The sequence below is a fragment of the Symphalangus syndactylus genome, chromosome 22, assembly GCF_028878055.3.
Source record: "Symphalangus syndactylus isolate Jambi chromosome 22, NHGRI_mSymSyn1-v2.1_pri, whole genome shotgun sequence".
Classification (NCBI taxonomy): Eukaryota; Metazoa; Chordata; class Mammalia; order Primates; family Hylobatidae; genus Symphalangus; species Symphalangus syndactylus.
This window is the reverse complement of record NC_072444.2, coordinates 14,526,938-14,547,244: the sequence shown is the minus strand read 5'-3', so window position 1 is coordinate 14,547,244 and position 20,307 is coordinate 14,526,938. Positions and strand designations below refer to the sequence as shown.

Here is a 20,307-nt window from a genome sequence, read left to right as displayed (position 1 = left end):
GAGGTTGCAGTGAGCTGAGATTGCAGCATTGCACTGTAGCCTGGATGACAAGAGCTAAACTCTGTCTCAAAAAAAAAGAAACTCAGTAACATGGTTTTTGTCTTCATTGTCTTTAATTTTACAGTTGTGTTCTACTTAAGCCAAGAATTTTTTTAATGTATGTAGAAATTATTATTTTTATTTATTTTCCTTTACAGATGAATTTAAGAAAAATAGGCAAAGAGATAACATTAACATTCAGGTGGTTCCTGGTGATGGCAAATATCACAAAAGTAGCATACAAATGACTGATGTTTGTGATATTCTGATGCAGAGTTTAAAGCATATGAAGAGGAGTAATGGATGGGGAAAAAGCTGAAAAGGGGTCAGGTCATGGAGAGCCTGAACACCATGGGAAGGAAGGTGGGCTTTAATCTGTCAACCATCAAGGCAAGACATTGGCTCAAAAATGGACAATGAAGCCGGGCAAGGTGGCTTATGCCTGTAATCCCAGCACTCTGGGAGGCCGAAGCAGATGGATCACCTGAGGTCAGGAGTTCGAGACCAGCCTGGCCAACATGGTGAAACCCTGTCTCTACTAAAAATACAAAAATTGGCCATGCATGGTGGCGGGTGCCTGTAATCCCAGCTACTTGGAAGGATGAGACTGGAAAATCACTTGAACCCGGGACATGGAAGTTGCAGTGACCCAAGATCATGCCACTGCACTCCAGTCTGGGTGACAAGAGCGAAACTCTGTCTCAAAAAAAAAAAAAAAAAAGAATGAGCAATGGACATGGTCAGAGCCAGGCTTGGCAGGGCTGGCTCCGGCCTCTGGCTGCAGGATGAGAGGGGAGACTAGGGGCTAGGGCAGGAGTGGGGAGACTCAAAGTGAACAGCACAGGGCCAGGGAGGAACCAGGGTAGAATCAACTGAAACAGAAGACTCTAAAAAGGGATGGTTCTAGAGCCCCATCAGGCCGTGTCACTACATGCTACCTGGTGGACCTGGTGTGTACAGATTTCTTTTCCAGAGGCAATCTTTCAGCCTCTGATCTTCTTCCTGGTTCCTAGGCACCTTTCTGTTACGACTTACTATGAACATTCAATAGGCTGTGACTGGGTTTTACTGAGGTAAAAGGTAACATCGGCAGAGGCCAGCCCGCCTTGGCCTCATTAGCTGGGGGAACTCGAAGTACAGTCAGACAGGGTGGGGCAAATTGACTCATGCCTCCTCATTTTGTGTTTCTTCATGGGAAAATTCCGATGTCTGCTTGACCGCCCGTGGTGATTCATTTTATTCCATATGATGAACATCTGATTTTCTAGGACCTTCATCTTCATTTCACTGAACAACAGCCGTTGGAGGATCTCGTCCTGGAGGGCAAAGCAGGCATGCGTTCCATTGACTTCTTTTGTGTTCACGGCCTTGTTGTTCTTGGAGTCGTTTTCGGAAGTCTTTGGTTTGTCTTCCTCCTTCTAAGCTCCCCAACACCAGGAAAAGGGGAAAGTTGGTTAATAATGATAATCCCTTCCTTGCTTGAACACCTGCTCTGTGCCAGGTGGTTTACAAACATTATCTTAATAGATTCTCACAACTGCCTGCAAGGGGAGCATCATTGCCTCATTTTGTGGAGACTTGGGACCCAGTAACGGGAAGTCACTTTCTTTCTTTTTTTTTTTTTGAGACGGAGTCTCACTCTTGTTGCCCAGGCTGGAGTGCAATGGTGTGATCTCGGCTCACTGCAACCTCCACCTCCCAGGTTCAAATTATTCTCCTGCCTCAGCCTCCAGAGTAGCTGGGATTACAGGTGTGTGCCACCAAACCCAGCTAACTTTTTGTATTAGTAGAAATTTTTTGTATTTGTATTTGTAATTATTAGTAGAGATGGGGTTTCACCATGTTGATCAGGCTGGTCTCGAACTCCCGACCTCAGGTGATCTGCCCGCCTTGGCCTCCCAAGGTGCTGGGATTACAGGCGTGAGCCACCAGGCCCAGCCGGGAGGTCACTTTCTCAGCATCATACAGCCTCAAATTCCCGAGTCTTCCACTTGCCTTTGGTTCATAGGAATGCATGAGATGGCCCGCTAATCTGCCAGTCGCAGTGGACATAAAGCCCTTAGCCTAAATATATCTATCTCCAGAGCCCGTTTTTCCAACGTGCCTCTCTGAGCATTTTGTCAGGCCCAGTACGATCTCAAACTGCGAAGTCTCAGTGGTCTCATGACATGCTTTTATCTCTATGATCCTCATCTCTCCCTCCCCTGGTTAATAACACTTTTTTTTTTCTTTTTGGATTCAGCTACAAACTAATAGTCTTTAAAATATTTAAAAATTAAGCCAGGTGTGGTGGCTCATGGCTGTAATCCCAGCACCTTCAAAGGCAGAGGCAGGAGGATCGCTGGAGCCCAGGAGTTTGAAACCAGCCTGGGAAACATGGTAAAATCCCATCTCTACAAATACTAGAAAAAATTAGCCCTGTGCACACCTGTAGTCCCAGCTACTTGGGAGGCTGAGACGGAAGGATCACCTGAGCCCAGGGAGGTCGAGGCTGCAGTGAGCCAAGGTTGTGCCACTGCATCCAGCCTGGGCCACAGAGTGAGACCCTGTCTCAAAAAACTAAATACATAAATAAAATAAAATGGTTAACTGAAAAAAATTCAACATATCAGACATGCAAAAAAGGTAAATAATACAACAAATACTCATATTCCCATATCAACTTAAGAAATAAAATATCATAAATATAACTAAAGTTCCCTGTGGACTCTCCCACCCACAGCGTCCTCCTCCCTCCCTGAATATCATCATCTTAACTGTAATCCTGCATTTAAAATTTATTTTTCCATTCATTTCTTTATAAAGTAGTTCTCAATGGGAGGCATTCTGCCCTCCCCAGGGGACATTTGGCAATATCTGGAAATACTTTGGACTGTCATGAAATGGCAGGTGTGCTACTTGGCATCTCATGGGTAGGGGGCCAGGGTTGCTGCCAAGCTAACAATGTACAGGTGACAGGTGAGCCTCCCACAATGGAGAATTATCTGGCCCAAAATGTCAACAGTGCCAAGATTGAGGCATCCTGCCTTAAAATACTTTCACTGTACATACACATCTATAAATAAGATAGGCTATTGTTTTGCTTTTTTTTTTTGAGACAGAGTCTCACTCTGTCATCCAGGCTGTAGTACAGTGGCGTGCTCACTGCAGCCTCAACTTCTCGGGCTCAGGTGATTCTCCCACCTCAGTCTCCTGAGTAGCTGAGACTATAGGCACGCACCACCACGCCTGGCTCATTTTTGCATTTTTTGTAGAGATGGGGTTTCGTCATGTTGCCCGAGCTATTCTCAAACTCCTGGCCTCAAGTGGTCATCGACCTGCCTCGGCATCCTAAAGTGCAGGGATTATAGGTGTGAGCCACTGTGCCAGGCTGTTTTGCATGTTTTTTTGCTTTTGTTTTTGTTTTTGTTTTTAGATGGAATCTTGCTCTGTTGCCCAGGCTGGAGTGCAGTGGCATGATCTCAGCTCACTGCAACCTCAGTCCCCTGGGTTCAAGTGATTCTCCTGCCTCAGCCTCCTGAGTAGCTTGTATTACAGGTGTGTGTCACCACACCCAGCTAATTTTTGTATTTTTAGTAGAGACTGGGTTTTACCATGTTGGCCAGGCTGATCTTGAACTCCTGACTTCAAGTGATCCACCTGCCTTGGCCTTCCAAAGTGCTGGGATTACAGGCGTGAGCCACTGCGCCCAGCCTAGCATGTTTTTAACATTAAATGAAAGATGTCATAATCTATGTACATTTCTGCTGTCTTTATTATTCTATTTTAGATATGTATGTAAGTTCATCCATGTTAATTTTTTTTATTTTTTTCACATTAAAGTAGTTGTTACTCTTGCCAAAGCATGTTGACATCAAACATGAAATAGGAGAGTCTGGGGTGGTCCTGATTTAACAGCTGAGGTGAGGCAACTGAGGCCTCGTGGAGGGAAGTGATTTACCCGGCACCACCTAAGAGGAAGCTGTAGAGTGGTGATTTAGACCAGAGTCTTGGATTCCCCAGTCTTGCCCCATTATTTCAACACCTACCCTGTTCCCTACCCACCTAATCTAGCTGCAAATATCCCCTATCCCTGAGCTGAAGCCAAGCCCCCTCTTGCTCACCTGCTGGGGCTCTGGGAGGGTGAGCTTGTGTTCATACTTGACCAGCCAGTTGCTAAGCAACAGCAGAAGGAATAGGAACCCAAACAAGGCTGGCTTATAGCTCATCAGCCAAGCTGCCACTGCTCCTATGGTGCCTGCGGAGGCAAGTATCCCATGGAGACTCCTCAAGAGAAATATCAGTTCTGCCAGCATTATGGCGTGGAGGCACACAGGCCTCAGGACCCTGCCTCAGGCCCCTCCATGACAAGAGTCACAGCCACCCACTCCTCTGAGTCACAGCCAGCTCCCTCCCCCCACCCAGCTGCCGCATAACAGTAATAATAACTCCTCCTTTGTCTGAAGCACCCACTATGTGCCAGACTCTGACAGGCAGTTTGAAAGCATTATCTCATGATGTCCTCACAATAGCCAGGCGATGTAGGCCTCCTCATTCATTCCCCAGTACTTCTGGCAAAAACAATGGCGAATACAGAGCCCCTACCATCACAGGGGCAAAGAAAAGCTATCCAAACCTAGACATAACTGCTTTCACAGTTATACTAGCCCATCTATTGGTCACCTGATACTTTAGGGGAAGGTAACTTTGTTTAATATAATATGTAATATTGATTAGGTTTTGGACTCTGTACAGCTAGACATTAACTTTTTATTTATTATTATTCTACTTTATTTTTGAGACAAGGTCTCACTGTGTTGCCCAGGTTGGAGTGCAGTGGTGTGATTGTGGCTCACTGAAGCCTCCAACTCCTGGGCTCAAGTGATCCTCCTACCTCAGCCTCCTGAGTAGCTAAGAATACAGGCATGTGCCACCACGCCCAGCTAATTCAAAAAAATTTTTTTTTTTTAGAGACAAGGCCTTGCTATATTGCCCAGGCTGGTCTCAAACTCCTAGCCTCAAGCAATTCTCCTGCCTGGAGACATTAACTTTTATTATTTTATTTTATTTATTTATTTTCTTTTTTGAGACAGACTCTCACTCTGTTGCCCAGGCTGGAGTGCAGTGGCACCATCTTGGCTCCCTGTAACCTCTGCCTCCCAGGTTCAAGTGATTTTCCTGCCTCAGCCTCCCAAGTAGTTAGAATTACAGGCACACACCACCACACCCACCTAATTTTTGTATTTTTAGTAGAGACAGGGTTTCACCATGTTGGTCAGGCTGGTCTCAAACTCCTGACCTCAAATGATCCGCCCACCTCGGCCTCCCAAAGTGCTGGGATTACAGGTGTGAGTCCCCGTGCCCGGTGGAGACATCAGCTTTTAAAAAATACTAGCCGGGCACAGTGGCTCACGCCTGTAATCCCAGCACTTTGGGAGGCCGAGGCGGGTGGATCACCCAAGACCAGCCTGGCCAACATGGTGAAACCCCGTCTCTACCAAAAATACAAAAATTAGCCAGGTGTGGTTGCGGGCGCCTGTCATCTCAGCTACTTGGGAGGCTGAGGCAGGAGAATTTCTGGAACCCAGGAGGCGGAGGTTGCAGTGTGCCGAGATCGCGCCACTGCACTCCAGCCTGGGCGACAGCAGTAAGACTCCTTCTCAAAAAAAAAGCATATATTGCTATAGCAATTCCACTTTTGGATATTCCCAAAGAATTGAAAGCAGAGTCTTGAAGAGATATTTGTAGACCAATGTTCACAGCAGCATTATTCAAAATAGCCAAAATGTGGAAGCAACCCAAGTGTCCATCCACAGATGAATGGATAATAAAATGTTATATACACACAATATTACCAGCCTTAAAAAGGAAGGAAATTCTAACATGTTACAACATAGATGAACCTTGAGGACATGAAGCTAAGTGAAATAAGTCAGTCACAAAAAAAAACAAATACCGTATGATTCCACTTATATGAGCTATCTACAATAGTCAAATTCATAGAGGCAAAGAGTAGAATGATGGCTGCCAGGGGCTGGACGGAGGGGCAAATGTAGTCATTGGTTAATGTGTACAGAGTTTTGCAAGACGAAAAGAATTCTGGAGATTGTTTATCCAACGATGTGAATGCATCTAACACTACTAAACAGTATACTCAAAAGGGTTAGGATCATAAATTTTATGTTATGTGTATTTTATCACAATAAAAACGTCTGATATGAATTAGTTATTTCTGGGGAAAAAACGGGTAAGTGCCACCACACCCGGCTAATTTTTGTATTTTTAGTAGAGACGGGGTTTCACCATTTGTTGGCCAGGCCGGTCTCGAATTCCTGAACTCAGGTGATCCACCCGCCTCGGCCTCCCGAAGTGCTGGGATTACAGGCATGAGCCACCACAGCCGGCCAGGAATTCTTTACGTAAAAATATCAGTTTTAGTGGCTGTGATATTCCAATATAGAATCACGCCTTGCTAGAACCATGCCTCCCTGAACGATGGGATACATTCTGAGAAAAGCGCCATTAGGCAATTTCATCGTTGTGTGAACATCATAGAGCATACTTAACACAAACCTAAATGGTATAGCCTACTACACACCTAGGCTATATGGTATAGTCTATTGTTAATAGGCTACAAACCTTTATGGCACGTTATTGTACTGAATACTGTAGGCAATTCTGTCTAAACATAGAAAAGATAGAAAAGGTATGGTAAAAATGTGTTATATAATTTTATGGGACCGCTATCATATATGCAGTCTGTTGTTGATGGAAACGTTGTTATGCGGTGTATGATTGTATTAAATTGGTTACCACTTGTTGGGGCTTTTTAAAATTTTTATTGTTTTAGAGACAGGGTCTTGCTCTGTTGCCCAGGCTGGAGTGCAGTGGCGTGACCATAGCTCACTGTAGCCTTAAACTCCTGGGCTCAAGCAATCCTTCCACCTCGGCTTCCCAAAGTGCTGGGATTACAGATGCAAGCCACTGTGCCTGGCCTTTGTTGGGTTTTTAGGTTAGTTCTCCTTTATCGTTATTACGTATAACCTGAGATATACAGTGTTGAAGTTAAATCTGTACACAAACTGAATCTTTCCCTAGAATGCTTTCCTGAAAGTAGAATTACTTGGTCAAAGGGTATATATGTTTTTAAAATCTAATTTCAAGTTTTATCAAACTATTAAATGTGCAAACAAGTCAGATAGAACTACGGGATTTAAAACAAGCTCCAATCCACTGTCTCACCCCTTTCCACTGTCAAGTTCCAAGCCTTAGAGACAACCAATTCCAAATTTTTTAGCAGTTTCTTCTGTATTTACCTTGATATTTCTAAATAGTATGCTTATATTATTTTTTGATTTCTCAATTTTGACATTATGTATTTTATATAATATATATAAAATATTATATATATATATATAATTACTTTTTTTCAGGCGGAGTCTCGCTCTATCACCCAGGCTGGAGTGCAGTGGGGCGATCTCGGCTCACTGCTACCTCCGCCTCCTGGGTTCATGCCATTCTCCTGCCTCGGCCTCAGAGTAGCTGGGACTACAGGCGCCTGCCACCACGCCCGGCTAATTTTTTTGTATTTTTAGTAGAGACGGGGTTTCACTGTGTTAGCCAGGATGGTCTTGATCTCCTGACCTCGTGATCTGCCCGCCTCGGCCTCCCAAAGTGCTGGGATTACAGGCGTGAGCCACCGCGCCTGGCCAACATTATGTATTATATTTTTATGGTGAAAGATAATTTAGATCCCAAGCAGCACCTCCCCCAACAACCTCCCTACTTCCCCAAATCCTTAAAACCTTCTCATCTTTCTCCCCACAAACTTTCTTTTTTCTCCATTCTCTTAATGTAATTCTACCACTTTGGTTAAAACAATATTCACTGCTCGGCCAGGCACGGTGGCTCATACCTGTAATCCCTGCACTTTGGGAGGCCGAGGTGGGAGGATCACTTGAGGTCAGGAGTTGTAGACAAGCCTAGCCAACATGGCGAAACCCTGTTTCTACCAAAAATACAAAAATTAGCCAGGCATGGTGGCACACGCCTGTAATCCCAGCTACTGGGGAGGCTGAGGCAGGAGAATCGCTTGAACTTGGGAGGCAGAGGTTGCATTGAGCCAAGATTGCACCCCTGCACTCGAGCCTGGGCAACAGAGCAAGACTCTGCCTCAAAAAACAAAAAAAAAAAAAAAAAAGGAAAGAAAGAAACAAACGAACAAAAGAAAAAATAAGTAAAACAATATTCACTGCTTATGTTTTTATGGTCATGTTAATACAGTTCACAGCTGAGCCATATGTTGTACTATGATTATATTTTCTTTCTTTTTCTTTCCTCTTTTTTTTTAGAAACGCAGTTTCACTATGTTGCTCAGGCTGGACTTGAACTCCTAGGCTCAAGTGATTCTCCCATCTCAGTCTCCCGAGCAGCTGATACTACAAGTGCATGCCACCCCACTCTGATACATTTTCTTTCTTGCATAGCTTTTACTTTTTTTCCTTTCTACACTTGATTGCCTTTTTGTCTGTTTGCTTAGTTTTTTAGAAAAACAACTTTACTGAAGTACTACAGTTACATAAAATATATCTATTTTACATGGATAGTTCATAGAGTTTTCACAAATATATACACCTCTGTAACCATCACCCCAATCAAGATATAAAACATTTCCATCACTCCACATGTTCTTGCTCCTTCTTCTTTTTTAAGTTAAGTCTTGCAAGTCTTTCTTTCTTGTTCTCTTGCAGTCAACCTCCGACCCCCATCTCAGGCAAGGGCTGATTGGAGTCTATTACTAGAGATTAGTTTTACCAGTTCTTGAACTTCACGTAAATGGAATAATTTTTTGACAATTTCACTTTGAAGAGACAGACTATTAAAAAGACAATTGTTTATGTAATAAGTACACACATGCTAAAAGTACACGACCTGTTCCAGTTTTGGGTCAGCAAGGGATTCCTCAAAAAATTAAAAGAATAAACCACTACTATCATTATTAGAAAGAATTAACCTGGAGTAGAAAGAGGTGTTATGTGGATGGGGACGGGGGACATGAAGGATGGGGGACATGGGAGATGGGGGACATGGGGGATGGGAGAAGCACAAGACATGGGGTGCAAATAGGGTTGGGGTCCAGCCAGAAGGAAAAGCATGAACAAAGGCTTGGAGACAAGAGCAATTCCGTCTGGACTCAAATCTGGATTTCCTAACTTGTCTCCATTTTACTACCATCGAAACTGCTGTGCTCTCCAAGTTTTTTGCCCAGTCCAAGCAGGGCAATTATGAATGAGTAAGACGCTCTACCAACATACTTCAGTGTTTTCCCCCATTAGACTGTAAGTTCTTTGAAAGCTAGAACTTCATAATGTAACCCTTGTTACGTAGTAGGCAAGCATTAATAAATACTCGTTGAATTAATGAATAACTGGGTGAGTGAATGAACGAACGCACGCATGCAAACCCGCCACTCCCTGGAGGAAATGGTCACCTTCGGAGGTTTAGTCTGGCCCAGAAGCCCTAAGACCATGGACCGTGCCAGGTCCCACTCCAAACGCCGGGGAGACGCTCTAGGCAAGCTACACGTTCTTTGCTGCGGTGCCGCTCTAGCCGCGAGAACGCCGCTCTATGGCTGCGGGGGAGGGGCGGGGCTCGTGGGCGTCTCCGACTCTTTTTGTCCCGGCGCGGCGGGAGCGCGCTTAGCGCGTGCGTACGCGACGGCGGTTGGCGGCGCGCGGGCAGCGTGAAGCCAGGCGAGGCGAGGCGAGGCAAGGCGGTTCGGACCCACGGAGCGACAGACCGAGCGGCCCCTACGGCCGTCGGCGGCCCGGCGGCCCGAGATGTTATCTGGGAAGAAGGCGGCAGCCGCGGCGGCGGCGGCGGCGGCTGCAGCGGCAGCAGCCGGGACGGAGGCTGGCCCCGGGACAGCAGGCGGCTCCGAGAACGGGTCTGAGGTGGCCGCGCAGCCCGCGGGCCTGTCGGGCCCAGCCGAGGTCGGGCCGGGGGCGGTGGGGGAGCGCACACCCCGCAAGAAAGAGCCTCCGCGGGCCTCGCCCCCCGGGGGCCTGGCGGAACCGCCGGGGTCCGCAGGGCCTCAGGCCGGGCCTACTGTCGTGCCTGGGTCTGCGACCCCCATGGAAACTGGAATAGCAGAGACTCCGGAGGGGCGTCGGACCAGCCGGCGCAAGCGGGCGAAGGTAAGGCTCGACTCTTCCCTCAAACGACACCGCCCGGTGCCGAGCTTCCCCGAGGCTGCTCCGCCCTCCCCCGCCGCCGCCCGGTCTTGGGCCCTGCGACCACTCAGACCTCCCCTTGTATCGCTGCCCACGCCACGTCCCCTTTAGCTGGACGGGTGGGGTGAGAAAGGAAAAGTCTTTGCCGGTGTTGACTGCGGTCTTTGTGCTGGGTCCCGAGCGACGTGGGAAGGGGCATCGATGATTGCTGGGAGGGGTATTTTATTCCTTAAGTCTTTCTTGTACGCCTTTTCGTTTTCTTGACTGGAAAATGGCTCCCTGACGTGGGGTTACGGTTGGCGTTCTTGGAGACCTCACTTGTTTGTTCACAGATAGGTCTGGAAGCTGTTCGGCGATATTGATGGCGTTTCAGCTGGGTGCACGAGGGGGCTGTAGGTTGATGCTAAAGAAATCGCCTTAGCCGGGGAGATGGAAAAGAAAGGGTCGTTTTTGCTTTTGTTTTTGTTTGAGCAAAACCCTGCTGTGTGGTAGGAGTTCTAGTCTTTTTTTTTTTCTTTTTTAAAAATCCTCCCAGCGATCTTTTGGCGTAGAATTTTGCAGATGAGGAAGCTGCTGACTGAGAGAGCAAATAATAGTCAAAATGCAAATATATGGGAAGGAAAAGATTTGACTCCAAACAGTATATACAGACAGTGACTGCCTCAAATGTCTGTGTCCTAGATGCTATATTCAGCGTGTCACCAACATTACTTTTTTTTTTTTTTTTTTTGCTAAATACCAACGGGCGCTAAATACCAACGGGCAGGTATTGCTAGACCTATTTTAGGAATGAGTAAACTGAGGCACACAATTTAAGCAACTTGCCTAAAGTCCCAAAGCTAAATAAGTGATGGAAGTGGAATGTAATGCCCACATTCATGTTGTTACAGGGTATCATCAGCCCTTGAAACAAAGGACCACATGGGACACTGTGTGCAGGGCACTGGGGCAGTATTAGGGCGCAGACTTTAGACTTGGGCCCTTTCTGGAGATTGAATGGTCTAGTTGGAAAAAACAACCTGAATATATATGTGCGTATAGTCAACATTTAAATAAAAATTTGCAGATTATATAATTTATGCTTGAAAAAATTGTCTACATAATTTTTAAGTGTGAATACCAAGTCAATGTGTATGGGGAGCTTCTTGAGATGAGTATTACCCAGTCTGAGAGCCCTCATATTTATCTGCCTACTTGAGCCAACTCTCTAAAGTATAACCAGTGCTGGATAAAAGACCGTTTTGGAGGCAAGACTTTCTGGAGCTTTTACCAAAGCATGGGTTAGAAAAGCACAGAGGTTGGTGACACCAGCCCTCAGAAATGAAATGGCAGAAGTCAAGAGTGTTATTTTACGATTTCAATAGACAGGTGGCCAGAAGCCATGTATAAGATGTTTTTTAAAACAGATTTATTGGCTGGGCACAGTGGCTCACTCCTGTAATCCCTAAACTTTGGGAGGCCGAGGCGGGTGGATCGCCTGAGGTCAGGAGTTCGAGACCAGCCTGGCCAACATGATGAAAGCCCCGTCTCTACTAAAAATACAAAAAATTAGCCGGGCGTGGTGGCAGGCGCCTGTAATCCCAGCTACTCAGGAGGCTGAGTTAGGGAGAATTGCTTGAACCTGGGAGGCAGACGTTGCGGTGAGCCGAGATCGTGCCACTGCACTTCAGCCTGGGCAACAAGAGCGAAAGTCTGTCTAAAAGCAAACAAAAAAACAGGCTTATTGGGATAATGCATGTATAATAATATTCACCGTTTTAAAATGTATGATTCAGTGGTTTTTAGCATATTTACAAGATTGTACAGCCAACACCACAATTGATTTTAGAACCTTTTCATCATCCCCAAAGACATCTGTATCATTAGCAGTCACTCCCCAGTCCTCCCTACCCCCAGTCCCTGGCAACCACTAATCTACTGTGTGTCTATGGATTTGCCTATTCTGAACATTTTATATAAAATCTTATGTAGCCTTTTGTATTTGGCTTTAGCATGTTTTCAGGGTTCGTTCACGTTATAGTGCTTCCATTCAGTACTTGATAACTCTTTATGGCTGAATAATATTCCATTGTATGGATATACCAAATTTGGTTTATCTATTCATCATTTGATGGACATTTGGGTTTGTTTCCATGTCTTGGCTGTTTTACATAATGCTGCTGTGAACATTAGTGTACAGTTTATTTTGTGAATGTTTTCAGTTCTCTTGGGTGTGGGCCTAAGAGTAGAATTCCTAGGTTTTATGTTAATTCTCGGTTTTACTTTTGAGGTATAGCCAAACAGTTTCCCATAGCAGCTGCACCATTTTACTTTCCCATTAGTAAATATATGAGGGTTCCAGTTTCTCCAATGTTCTTCTTCCTTTTTTTTTTTTTTTTTTGAGATGGAGTTTCGCTCTTGTTACCCAGGCTGGAGTGCAATGGCGTGACCTTGGCTCACTGCAACATCTGCCTCCGAGGTTCAAGTGATTCTCCTGCCTCAGCCTCCTGAGTAGCTGGGATTACAGGCATGCGCCACCATGCCCGGCTAACTTTGTATTGTGTTTTTAGTAGAGACAGAGTTTCTGCATGTCGATCAGGCTGTTTTAAACTCCTGACCTCAGGTGATCTGCCCACCTCAGCCTCCCAAAGTGCTGGGATTACAGGAGCGAGCCACTGCGCCCAGCCTTCTTCTTCTTTTTTTTTTTTTTTCGCGAGACAGTCTCTGTCTGTCACCCAGGCTGGAGTGCAGTGGTGTGATCTCGGCTTACTGCAGCCTCCTCCTCCTGGGTTCAAGCGATTCTCCTGCCTTAGCCAGCCGAGTAGCTGGGATTACAGGCGCCTGCCACCACCTCTGGCCAATTTTTGTATTTTTAGTAGAGACAGTGTTTCACCATGTTGGCCAGGATGGTCTTAAACTCCTGGCCTCAAGCCATCCACGCACATCGGCCTCCCAAAGTGCTGGGATTACAGGTGGGGCCACCTCACCGAGCCTGCATATCCTTCTTGATATTTAATATTGTTTGTCTTTTACTGTAGCCATCCTATTGGGGGTGAAGTGGTATCTCATTGTGGTTTTGATATGCATTTCCCTAATGACTAATGATGATGGGCATCTTTTCATGTGTTTATTGGCCATTTTTATATTTTTGTTGAAATGACTATTCAAATCCTTGGCTCATTTTTAAAAATTGAGTTGTCTTCATCATTTTCTACTAAGAGTTCTTTACATATTCTGGTTACAGAAATTTGTGATTTTGATGAGATCTAATTTATTCTTTTGTTCCCTTCTGGTGTTATATCTAATAAACCATTGCCTTATCCAATGTTACGAGGATTTACTCCTATGTTTTCTTCTAGGAGTTTTTTAGTTTTAGCTCTTGCATTTATGTGGATGATCTTTTCTCAGTTAATTTTTGTATATTGTGTGAGGTAGGGGTTCAGTTTCATTATTTTGCATGTTGTCCCAGCACGGTTTATTGAAGACTATTCTTTCTCTCAATGAATAGTTGGCACCCTCGTTGATTGACTATAAATGTAAGAGTTTATTTCTGGACTCTCAACTCTATTCCATTGATCTATTATATATTTCCGTCCATTCCAGTACCACACTATCCTGATTACTTTAGTTTCGTAATAAATTTTGAAATTAGGAAGTGTTCCTCAACTTTGTTCTTCTTTTGCAAGATTATTTTGGCTGTTCTGAATGCTTTGCATTTTCATACGAATTTTAGGACCAGCTTGTCAGTTTCTGCAAAAAGAGCTGCTGGGATTCTGGTTGTGATTGTGTTGAATCTGCAGATTGTAAGTTTGGGGCACACTATTAGATTTTACTGTTATTTTTTAAGCTGTCTCCTACAAGAAAGATTTCTTTTTTTAGCTAACTGATTAATTTTTTCGAGGCAGGGTCTCACTCTGTCACCCATGCTGGAATGCAGTGGCTCAATCATAGCTCACTGCAGCCTCAACCTCCCAGGCTCAAGTGATCCTCTTAGCCTACTGAGTAGCTGGGACTACAGTTGTACACAACCACGCCTGGCTAATTTTTTATTTTTTGTAGAAATGGCTTCTCCCTGTGTTGCCCCAGCTGGCCTCGAACTTCTGGGCTCAATTATTCCTCCTGCCTCAGCCCCCCAAAGGGCTGAGATTACAGACATGAGCCACCTCACCCAACCAAAATTTTTTTCTTTGTAATTCTCCTGTGTTTAACTCATCTTACTTATCCTGTTTTTTAATCCGCCATTGTAATTAGCTCTTAAACTTTCAGAAAAAAAAAAATTAGTTATGTGTTTGTTTGGGGCAGCAACTAGGAAGCTAGCAACTAGCCAGTCTTGGGATCCAGAGGAAACAGACTTTAGAGGCTAGAGTATCCATTTAAGGAATAAAAACCAAGCTGAGGCCAGTATAGACAGGCCGTGCTTCAGTAGTTCTTCAGTGTATGCAAGGAAAAAAGTGCATATATTTTATGACTTGGGAGCTTATCCAGTTTTGGGGACTGTACTTTAACAAAATTACATCATTACATAATTAAAATTATGTTTAGGGTATTGGAAGGAGTTCATGTAATTGAGTGTACCTGAAGCTTCAGTTTCATTAGTTTCAGAATACATTCACTTTTGGGCATGTGTATGCTAAAATTATGGCAAAATATTTAAGGTTTTAAACTGGTAAATTGGGTTGGAACTTCAGGAACACCCTACTCCTTTAGGAATGGTGGTGTTGAGCTAGGCTATGAAATGGCAGAATTTGGAAAAGTGTTCTGGAAAAGGGTGGACTTTTTGGAGTTTAAGTATTTCATCTTCCTCTGATTCGTTTTCCTCAGGTAAATAAGCCCTACCTTGTAAAGTTTAGATATAATATAAACAAAATGCTTATTGCAGTGTTTGGCATATAATTAGTAGGTGACCAGTAATTAAGGTGCTACCAGTGGAGAAAAGGAAGTGGTTTGAGAAGCATCAGGGAATCCAGAGTGGACAACTGAATGTTGAGAACAATGGACAAATGAATTTAATTAGAAACAGGAATTGTCTAGGAACAAGATAGATTGAAGGGACCAGTAGTGTTGGGGTTGTAGAGTTGTGTCCAGGTTGTAGTGAGCATTAGATTCATGCTGTCCAATATGGTAGCCTGTAGCCACATGTGGCTATTAAGTTTAAATTGAAATTAAAAATAGTTTCTTCCGTCATATTAGCTCCATTATAAGTGCTCAGTATAGCACATGTTGAAGCCATAGAATTGGTAGCACAGATAGAGAAGTTTTCCATTATGACAAAAAGTTCTATCAGACAGCCTTGAACTACTAGATTATGAAGTGCAGACCATAAGTGCTGTGAGACTTCAGAGAAGATAAAAGATTTTTTTTTTTTTTTTTTTTTTTTTGAGATGAAGTCTCACTCTTTTCCCTCAGGCTGGAGTGTGATAGTGTGATCTCGGCTCATTGCAACCTCCGCCTCCCAGGTTCAAGTGATTCTCCTGCCTCAGCCCTCAGAGTAGCTGGGATTACAGGCACCTGCCACCACGCCGTGCTAATTTTTGTATTTTCAGCAGAGACGGGGTTTCACCATGTTGGTAAGGCTGGTCTAGAACTCCTGACCTCAGGTGATCCACCCACCTCGGCCTCCCAAAGTGCTGGGATTACAGGCATGAGCCACTGCGCCTGGCAGATACATTTTTTTAATTTAGAATAATTAAGAAATAATCCTCAGAGGAGGTGGACCTTGAATATATGGCATTGGATTAACAGAAAAAGATGGAAGTAGCTTTAGGGAGCTTAGAGGTTGGTAGACCAGCATTGAGGACTTTTTTACTCGTGTGTTAGTGATTAGAATTGTTTGAATTCAGGCCAGGCATGGTGGTTCATGCCCGTAATCCCAGCACTTTGGGAGGCCAAGGTGGGCAGATCGATTGAGCCCAGGAGTTTGATACCAGCCTTGGCAACATGGCAAAACCCTGTTTATACAAAATTATAAAAATTAGCCAGGTGTGGTGGCATGCGCCTGTAGTCCTAGCTACTCAGGAGGCTGAGGCAGGGGAATCACTTGAGCTTGGGAGGCAGAGGTTGCAGTGAGCTGAGATCACGCCACTGCTTTCCAGCCTTGGCGACAGTGAGACCCTGTCTTAAAAAAATAAAAATAAAAATAAAAAAGGCAGTTTGAATAGTCAAGGCCAGAGAGTGTATATGCTGGTTTGAAAAATTTGACGTTCATATCTGTTAAGCTATTAGAAAATATCACATAATGGGAAAATTAATCTGGCAGCTTTGCCCTACATAAAAGGGAGAAAGTTTTTTTTTATTTTATTTTTTGTGGTACATAGTAGGTATATATATTTATGGGGTACATGAGATGTTATGATATAGGAATGCAATGTGAAAGGAAAAAGTTTTGGTTTTTTTGTGTTTTTGTTTTGTTTTGTTTTGAGGCAGTGTCTCACTTTGTCACCCAGGCTGTAGTGCAATGGCCCAGTCATGGCTCACTGCAGCCTTGACCTCCCCAGTTCAAGTGGTCCTCCTGCCTCAGCCCCCGCAAGTAGCTGGAACTACAGATGTGCACCACCACCCACAGCTAATTTTTGTAGAGATGGAGTCTCGCTGTGTTGCCCAGGCTGGTCTTGAACTCCTTAGATCAAGTGATCTGCTCACCTGGACCTCCCAAAGTGCTAGGATTACAGGTGTGAGCCACCATGCCCCGCCCAAGAAAGATTTCTTTATAAAGACTGATGCTTTAAGGAGATTGAGGAGTGAATGAATCATTGTAATAAGTGTGGGGAGGAGAAGGAAGAGACTAAAGATTTAAATTTGAGAGTCATCAGTGTGAAAGTAAGAATAATTACCCTACTCACTCATAGTCTGCCTGTTGGGACATCTTTATGTCCTTGGTTGTAAGTGGTTGTAGAATCTCTGAAGTCTTTGGAATTTTTACTTAGGGATGAGAGATTCCCAATCCTTTAGGTTCAAAGTACCCATTCCTTTTCTCAGGAGAATAGTTTTTATTAAAGTTTGTATGATTCTTTCAGATGGTTTTAAAACTTTATTAAATGGTCACATCTTGGCTCTGGGCAATTTTAAAATTATCTAAAAAAAAAAACTTTATTAAATGAGGAAAGCCTTTTTTACAAAATAAAATTTTAATCAAAAATCCCAAAATAAAACACACTACTATTAAGTAGTATTAAGAAGTTAAAATTTGTAACATTTATTTTAGTTGTCAGTCTATGAGAAAATGAGGGGAAGCCAAATTTGAGATTGGAAATTAAGCATGATAGTCTTGTTTTAGCCTTAGAATCCATTTTTTTTCCCCCAGCGACTAGACCACCAGGGAAGAATCCAATTTTGTTTCTGTATTTTGCTTTATGAAGTATTGTGGCAGTCTGGTACTGATTTGACAAGTTGTGCAAAAGGTAAAATGTTGGTTTTGTTTGCTTTTTTTTTTTTTTTTTGAGACAGGGTCTCGACTCTGTCACGCAGGCTGGAGTGCAGTGTTTAGATCATAGCTCACTGTAGCTTTGACACCCCCCCCAGCCCCCGCCAGGTTCAAGTGATCCACCTCAGCCTTCTTAGTAGCTGGAACTGCAGATGCACGCCACCACACCAGGCTAAGTTGTTTTATTGCTTTGTAAACACAGGGTTTCCCTGTGTTGTCTAGGCTGGTCTAGAAGTTGGCTCAAATGATCCTACACTTTCTTCCTTCCAAGGTACTGAGATTACAGGCTTGAGCCACCGCTCCCAGCCTTTTTGTTTTGTTTTGTTTTTAAGCTTGCTTTGTCATCTCAGGATGCTCTCAGTTGAACAGAGATGGCAGAAGAAACTTCATTAAGTCTACCCCAAATTGAGTTACCCAAGCAGCACAAGTTAATTGTGTTGGTGGTCTCTAAAGGATTAAGATTTAACACATGGGTGTGTAATACATTTTAAAAGTTAAAATTCTAAATCTTTTTTTTTTTGAGACGGAGTCTCGCTCTGTCGCCCAGGCTGGAGTGCAGTGGCGCAGTCTCGGCTCACTGCAAGCTCCGCCTCCCGGGTTCACGCCATTCTCCCGTCTCAGCCTCTCCGAGTAGCTGGGACTACAGGCGCCCGCCACCACGCCCGGCTAATTTTTTGTAGTTTTAGTAGAGACGGGGTTTCACCGTGGTCTCGATCTCCTGACCTCGTGATCCGCCCGCCTCGGCCTCCCAAAGTGCTGGGATTACAAGCGTGAGCCACCGCGCCCGGCCCTAAATCTTGAAGGATCCTAGGGTTCTGTGAAACAGTTGTTTTTAATAATACCATCAGATATTATTGCTTCTACCTGTAGGTATTTTTCTAATCTCTTTTGTTCCTAAAGACTAAGAACCCTTTCTAGACCAGCCTTTTCCGAGTGTATTCCTTGTTAATTATTTCTTTGTCAAGACATTGGATTAAACAATGTTGAAAAGATTGTTTTTGATGCAAAATTTAGCAGTACCTTTATTTTTTATTTTTTTGAGACAGGGTCTATCTCTGTCACTCAGGCCGGAGCACAGTGGTGCGATCACAGATTGCACCCTTGGCCTCCTGGGCTTAAGCGGTCCTCCTGCCTTGGCATCTGCCTGCCTCGGCCTCCCAAAGTGCTGGGATTACAGGCATGAGCCACCATGCCCAGCCTTCTCAGTATCTTTAATGTGAATTATGACTCTCCTAGAGGGGACCTGTAAAGACTGCAGTTTCCCAGACTTGATATTGGATCCTTTACTCCTTCAAAGGATGTAGTATCCAATGGAACATCCTTTGGGAAAAACTGAACTACAATAGAAAAGATTTTGTATTAGTCTTTGTTTTTGTCTCAAAATTTGCACATTGTCCAGTTCCATATTAGGTACTTAAGTCATTACTGAATGAATAGGATTGATGGGCAGAGGATCAAAGGACTGAATCTTTGGGGGAGGGAAGAGAAGCACTATTGAGGGGTAAAAGGAGAAAGAAAACTGCATACTATAAGTTTATGGTCTATTCTGACTTCTCTCCCCCTTTGAAACTTTTTTTTTCTCCTTGCTGCATTTTCATCCATTGTCCTGAGACCTATTTCCACAGTTTATCTCAGTCAGTTAGGATAAAGTTTAGTATAATATCATCTACATTTCTGGAGTCTTATTGCAAAGACCCTGTATGAGATGGGTCACCTGATCAGGATCATTTAATTGCAACGAGATTTTCAGCTTTTTAGGGGCAGGGACACAGTCATAATTGTTTTCTCCATTGTACCACATACTCAGTGTTCAGCCTTTGAGTAGGTGAACACAATTATTCATATATTAAATAAGATTCTTAGAGCATGGGTCAGAACTAGTCAGTTCATTCTTCCTAATTTTTGTTTACATTTTCTAACCCAATCCCTCTTTTCAGTAAAACTCTTGTACTTCCAGCAACCAGTCCCCCGCCCCCAAATCCTGTGGTCCTATCATTTAAAAAAAAAGAGCAAAAAGACAGTATAAAAACAGCTGGCCATCTAAAGATATATCAAAGACATTTAGCAAGTTAAAATGTATTACATTCACTATAATCCACAGGACTATTCATCTTGGAGATGTAAAACATTAGATATTTGTGGAAACCATGTTGTCTTTGCTTTTTTTCCACATCTAATAAATTATCTTTTCATGGAATTAATAATAATTAGAATCTTTTAATTGATTCAATAATAATTATCTAATTGATTCCATAATTAACTGTAGTTTCTTTTATTAGGAAGTCACAATGATGATTTGAGAATGTTCCAATTTTGAAGACTATCTGTAATACCATATTACACATTTTGGCTAACCAATCCGTAATAATCTTCCCTGTCTTACACTCCTTTACCCTCAATGACACATTCTCTAAGACTGCTTCCTCTTTTTGCTAATGACATACCTCCTTCTCCTTTATAGCCACTGTGAATTAGTAGTAAGACCTGTATCCTCCATTTCCACGTCACTTACTCCTTAATTTTATTTATTTATTTATTTATTTTTTTTTTTGAGACAGAGTCTCACTCTGTCGCCCAGGCTGCAGTGCAGTGGTGCAATCTTGGCTCACTGCAACCTCCGCCTCCCGGGTTCAAGGGATTCTCCTGCCTCAGCCTCCT

General features: G+C 43.7%; 2 protein-coding genes across 7 annotated transcripts in view; one reads left to right on the top strand and one right to left on the bottom strand.

Moving 5' to 3' along the window:
• Positions 1 to 1,088: 1,088 nt before the first annotated feature.
• On the bottom strand, positions 1,089 to 4,409 carry TEX46 (testis expressed 46). 3 transcript variants are annotated; one of them, XM_055262458.2, is made up of 2 exons: positions 4,143 to 4,409; positions 1,089 to 1,457 (listed from the first exon to the last, which is right to left on the bottom strand). In XM_055262458.2, exons 1-2 carry the CDS (start codon positions 4,332 to 4,334, stop codon positions 1,155 to 1,157), a joined length of 495 nt encoding a protein of 164 aa, XP_055118433.1. In that variant the 5' UTR covers positions 4,335 to 4,409; the 3' UTR covers positions 1,089 to 1,154. The 3 variants fall into 3 exon arrangements, 2 of the variants coding, with proteins under 2 accessions (XP_055118433.1, XP_055118434.1); XM_055262459.2 differs by having other exon boundaries at positions 1,089 to 1,355; XR_008653997.2 differs by lacking the exon at positions 1,089 to 1,457 and adding an exon at positions 3,905 to 4,000 and having other exon boundaries at positions 4,143 to 4,248.
• Positions 4,410 to 9,711: 5,302 nt separating this feature from the next.
• KDM1A (lysine demethylase 1A) overlaps positions 9,712 to 20,307 on the top strand; it is a 64,679-nt gene continuing 54,083 nt past the window's right edge. For 2 of the 4 annotated variants that reach the window (XM_055262072.2, XM_055262069.2), the window contains exon 1: positions 9,712 to 10,214. In XM_055262072.2, the coding sequence (XP_055118047.1) occupies positions 9,858 to 10,214 (357 nt within the window). In that variant the 5' untranslated portion in view covers positions 9,712 to 9,857. The remainder of the gene's footprint in view (positions 10,215 to 20,307) is intronic. The other 2 variants (XM_055262071.2, XM_055262070.2) reach the window with 1 other exon arrangement.

Excerpts from the sequence above, each read along its gene's own strand:
- TEX46 (XM_055262458.2), bottom strand. The coding sequence starts at position 4,334 with ATGCTGGCAGAACTGATATTTCTCTTGAGGAGTCTCCATGGGATACTT. Across the intron at positions 1,458-4,142 it reads CCCTCCCAGAGCCCCAGCAG|AAGGAGGAAGACAAACCAAA; the intron begins GTGAGCAAGAGG and ends TGGGGAGCTTAG.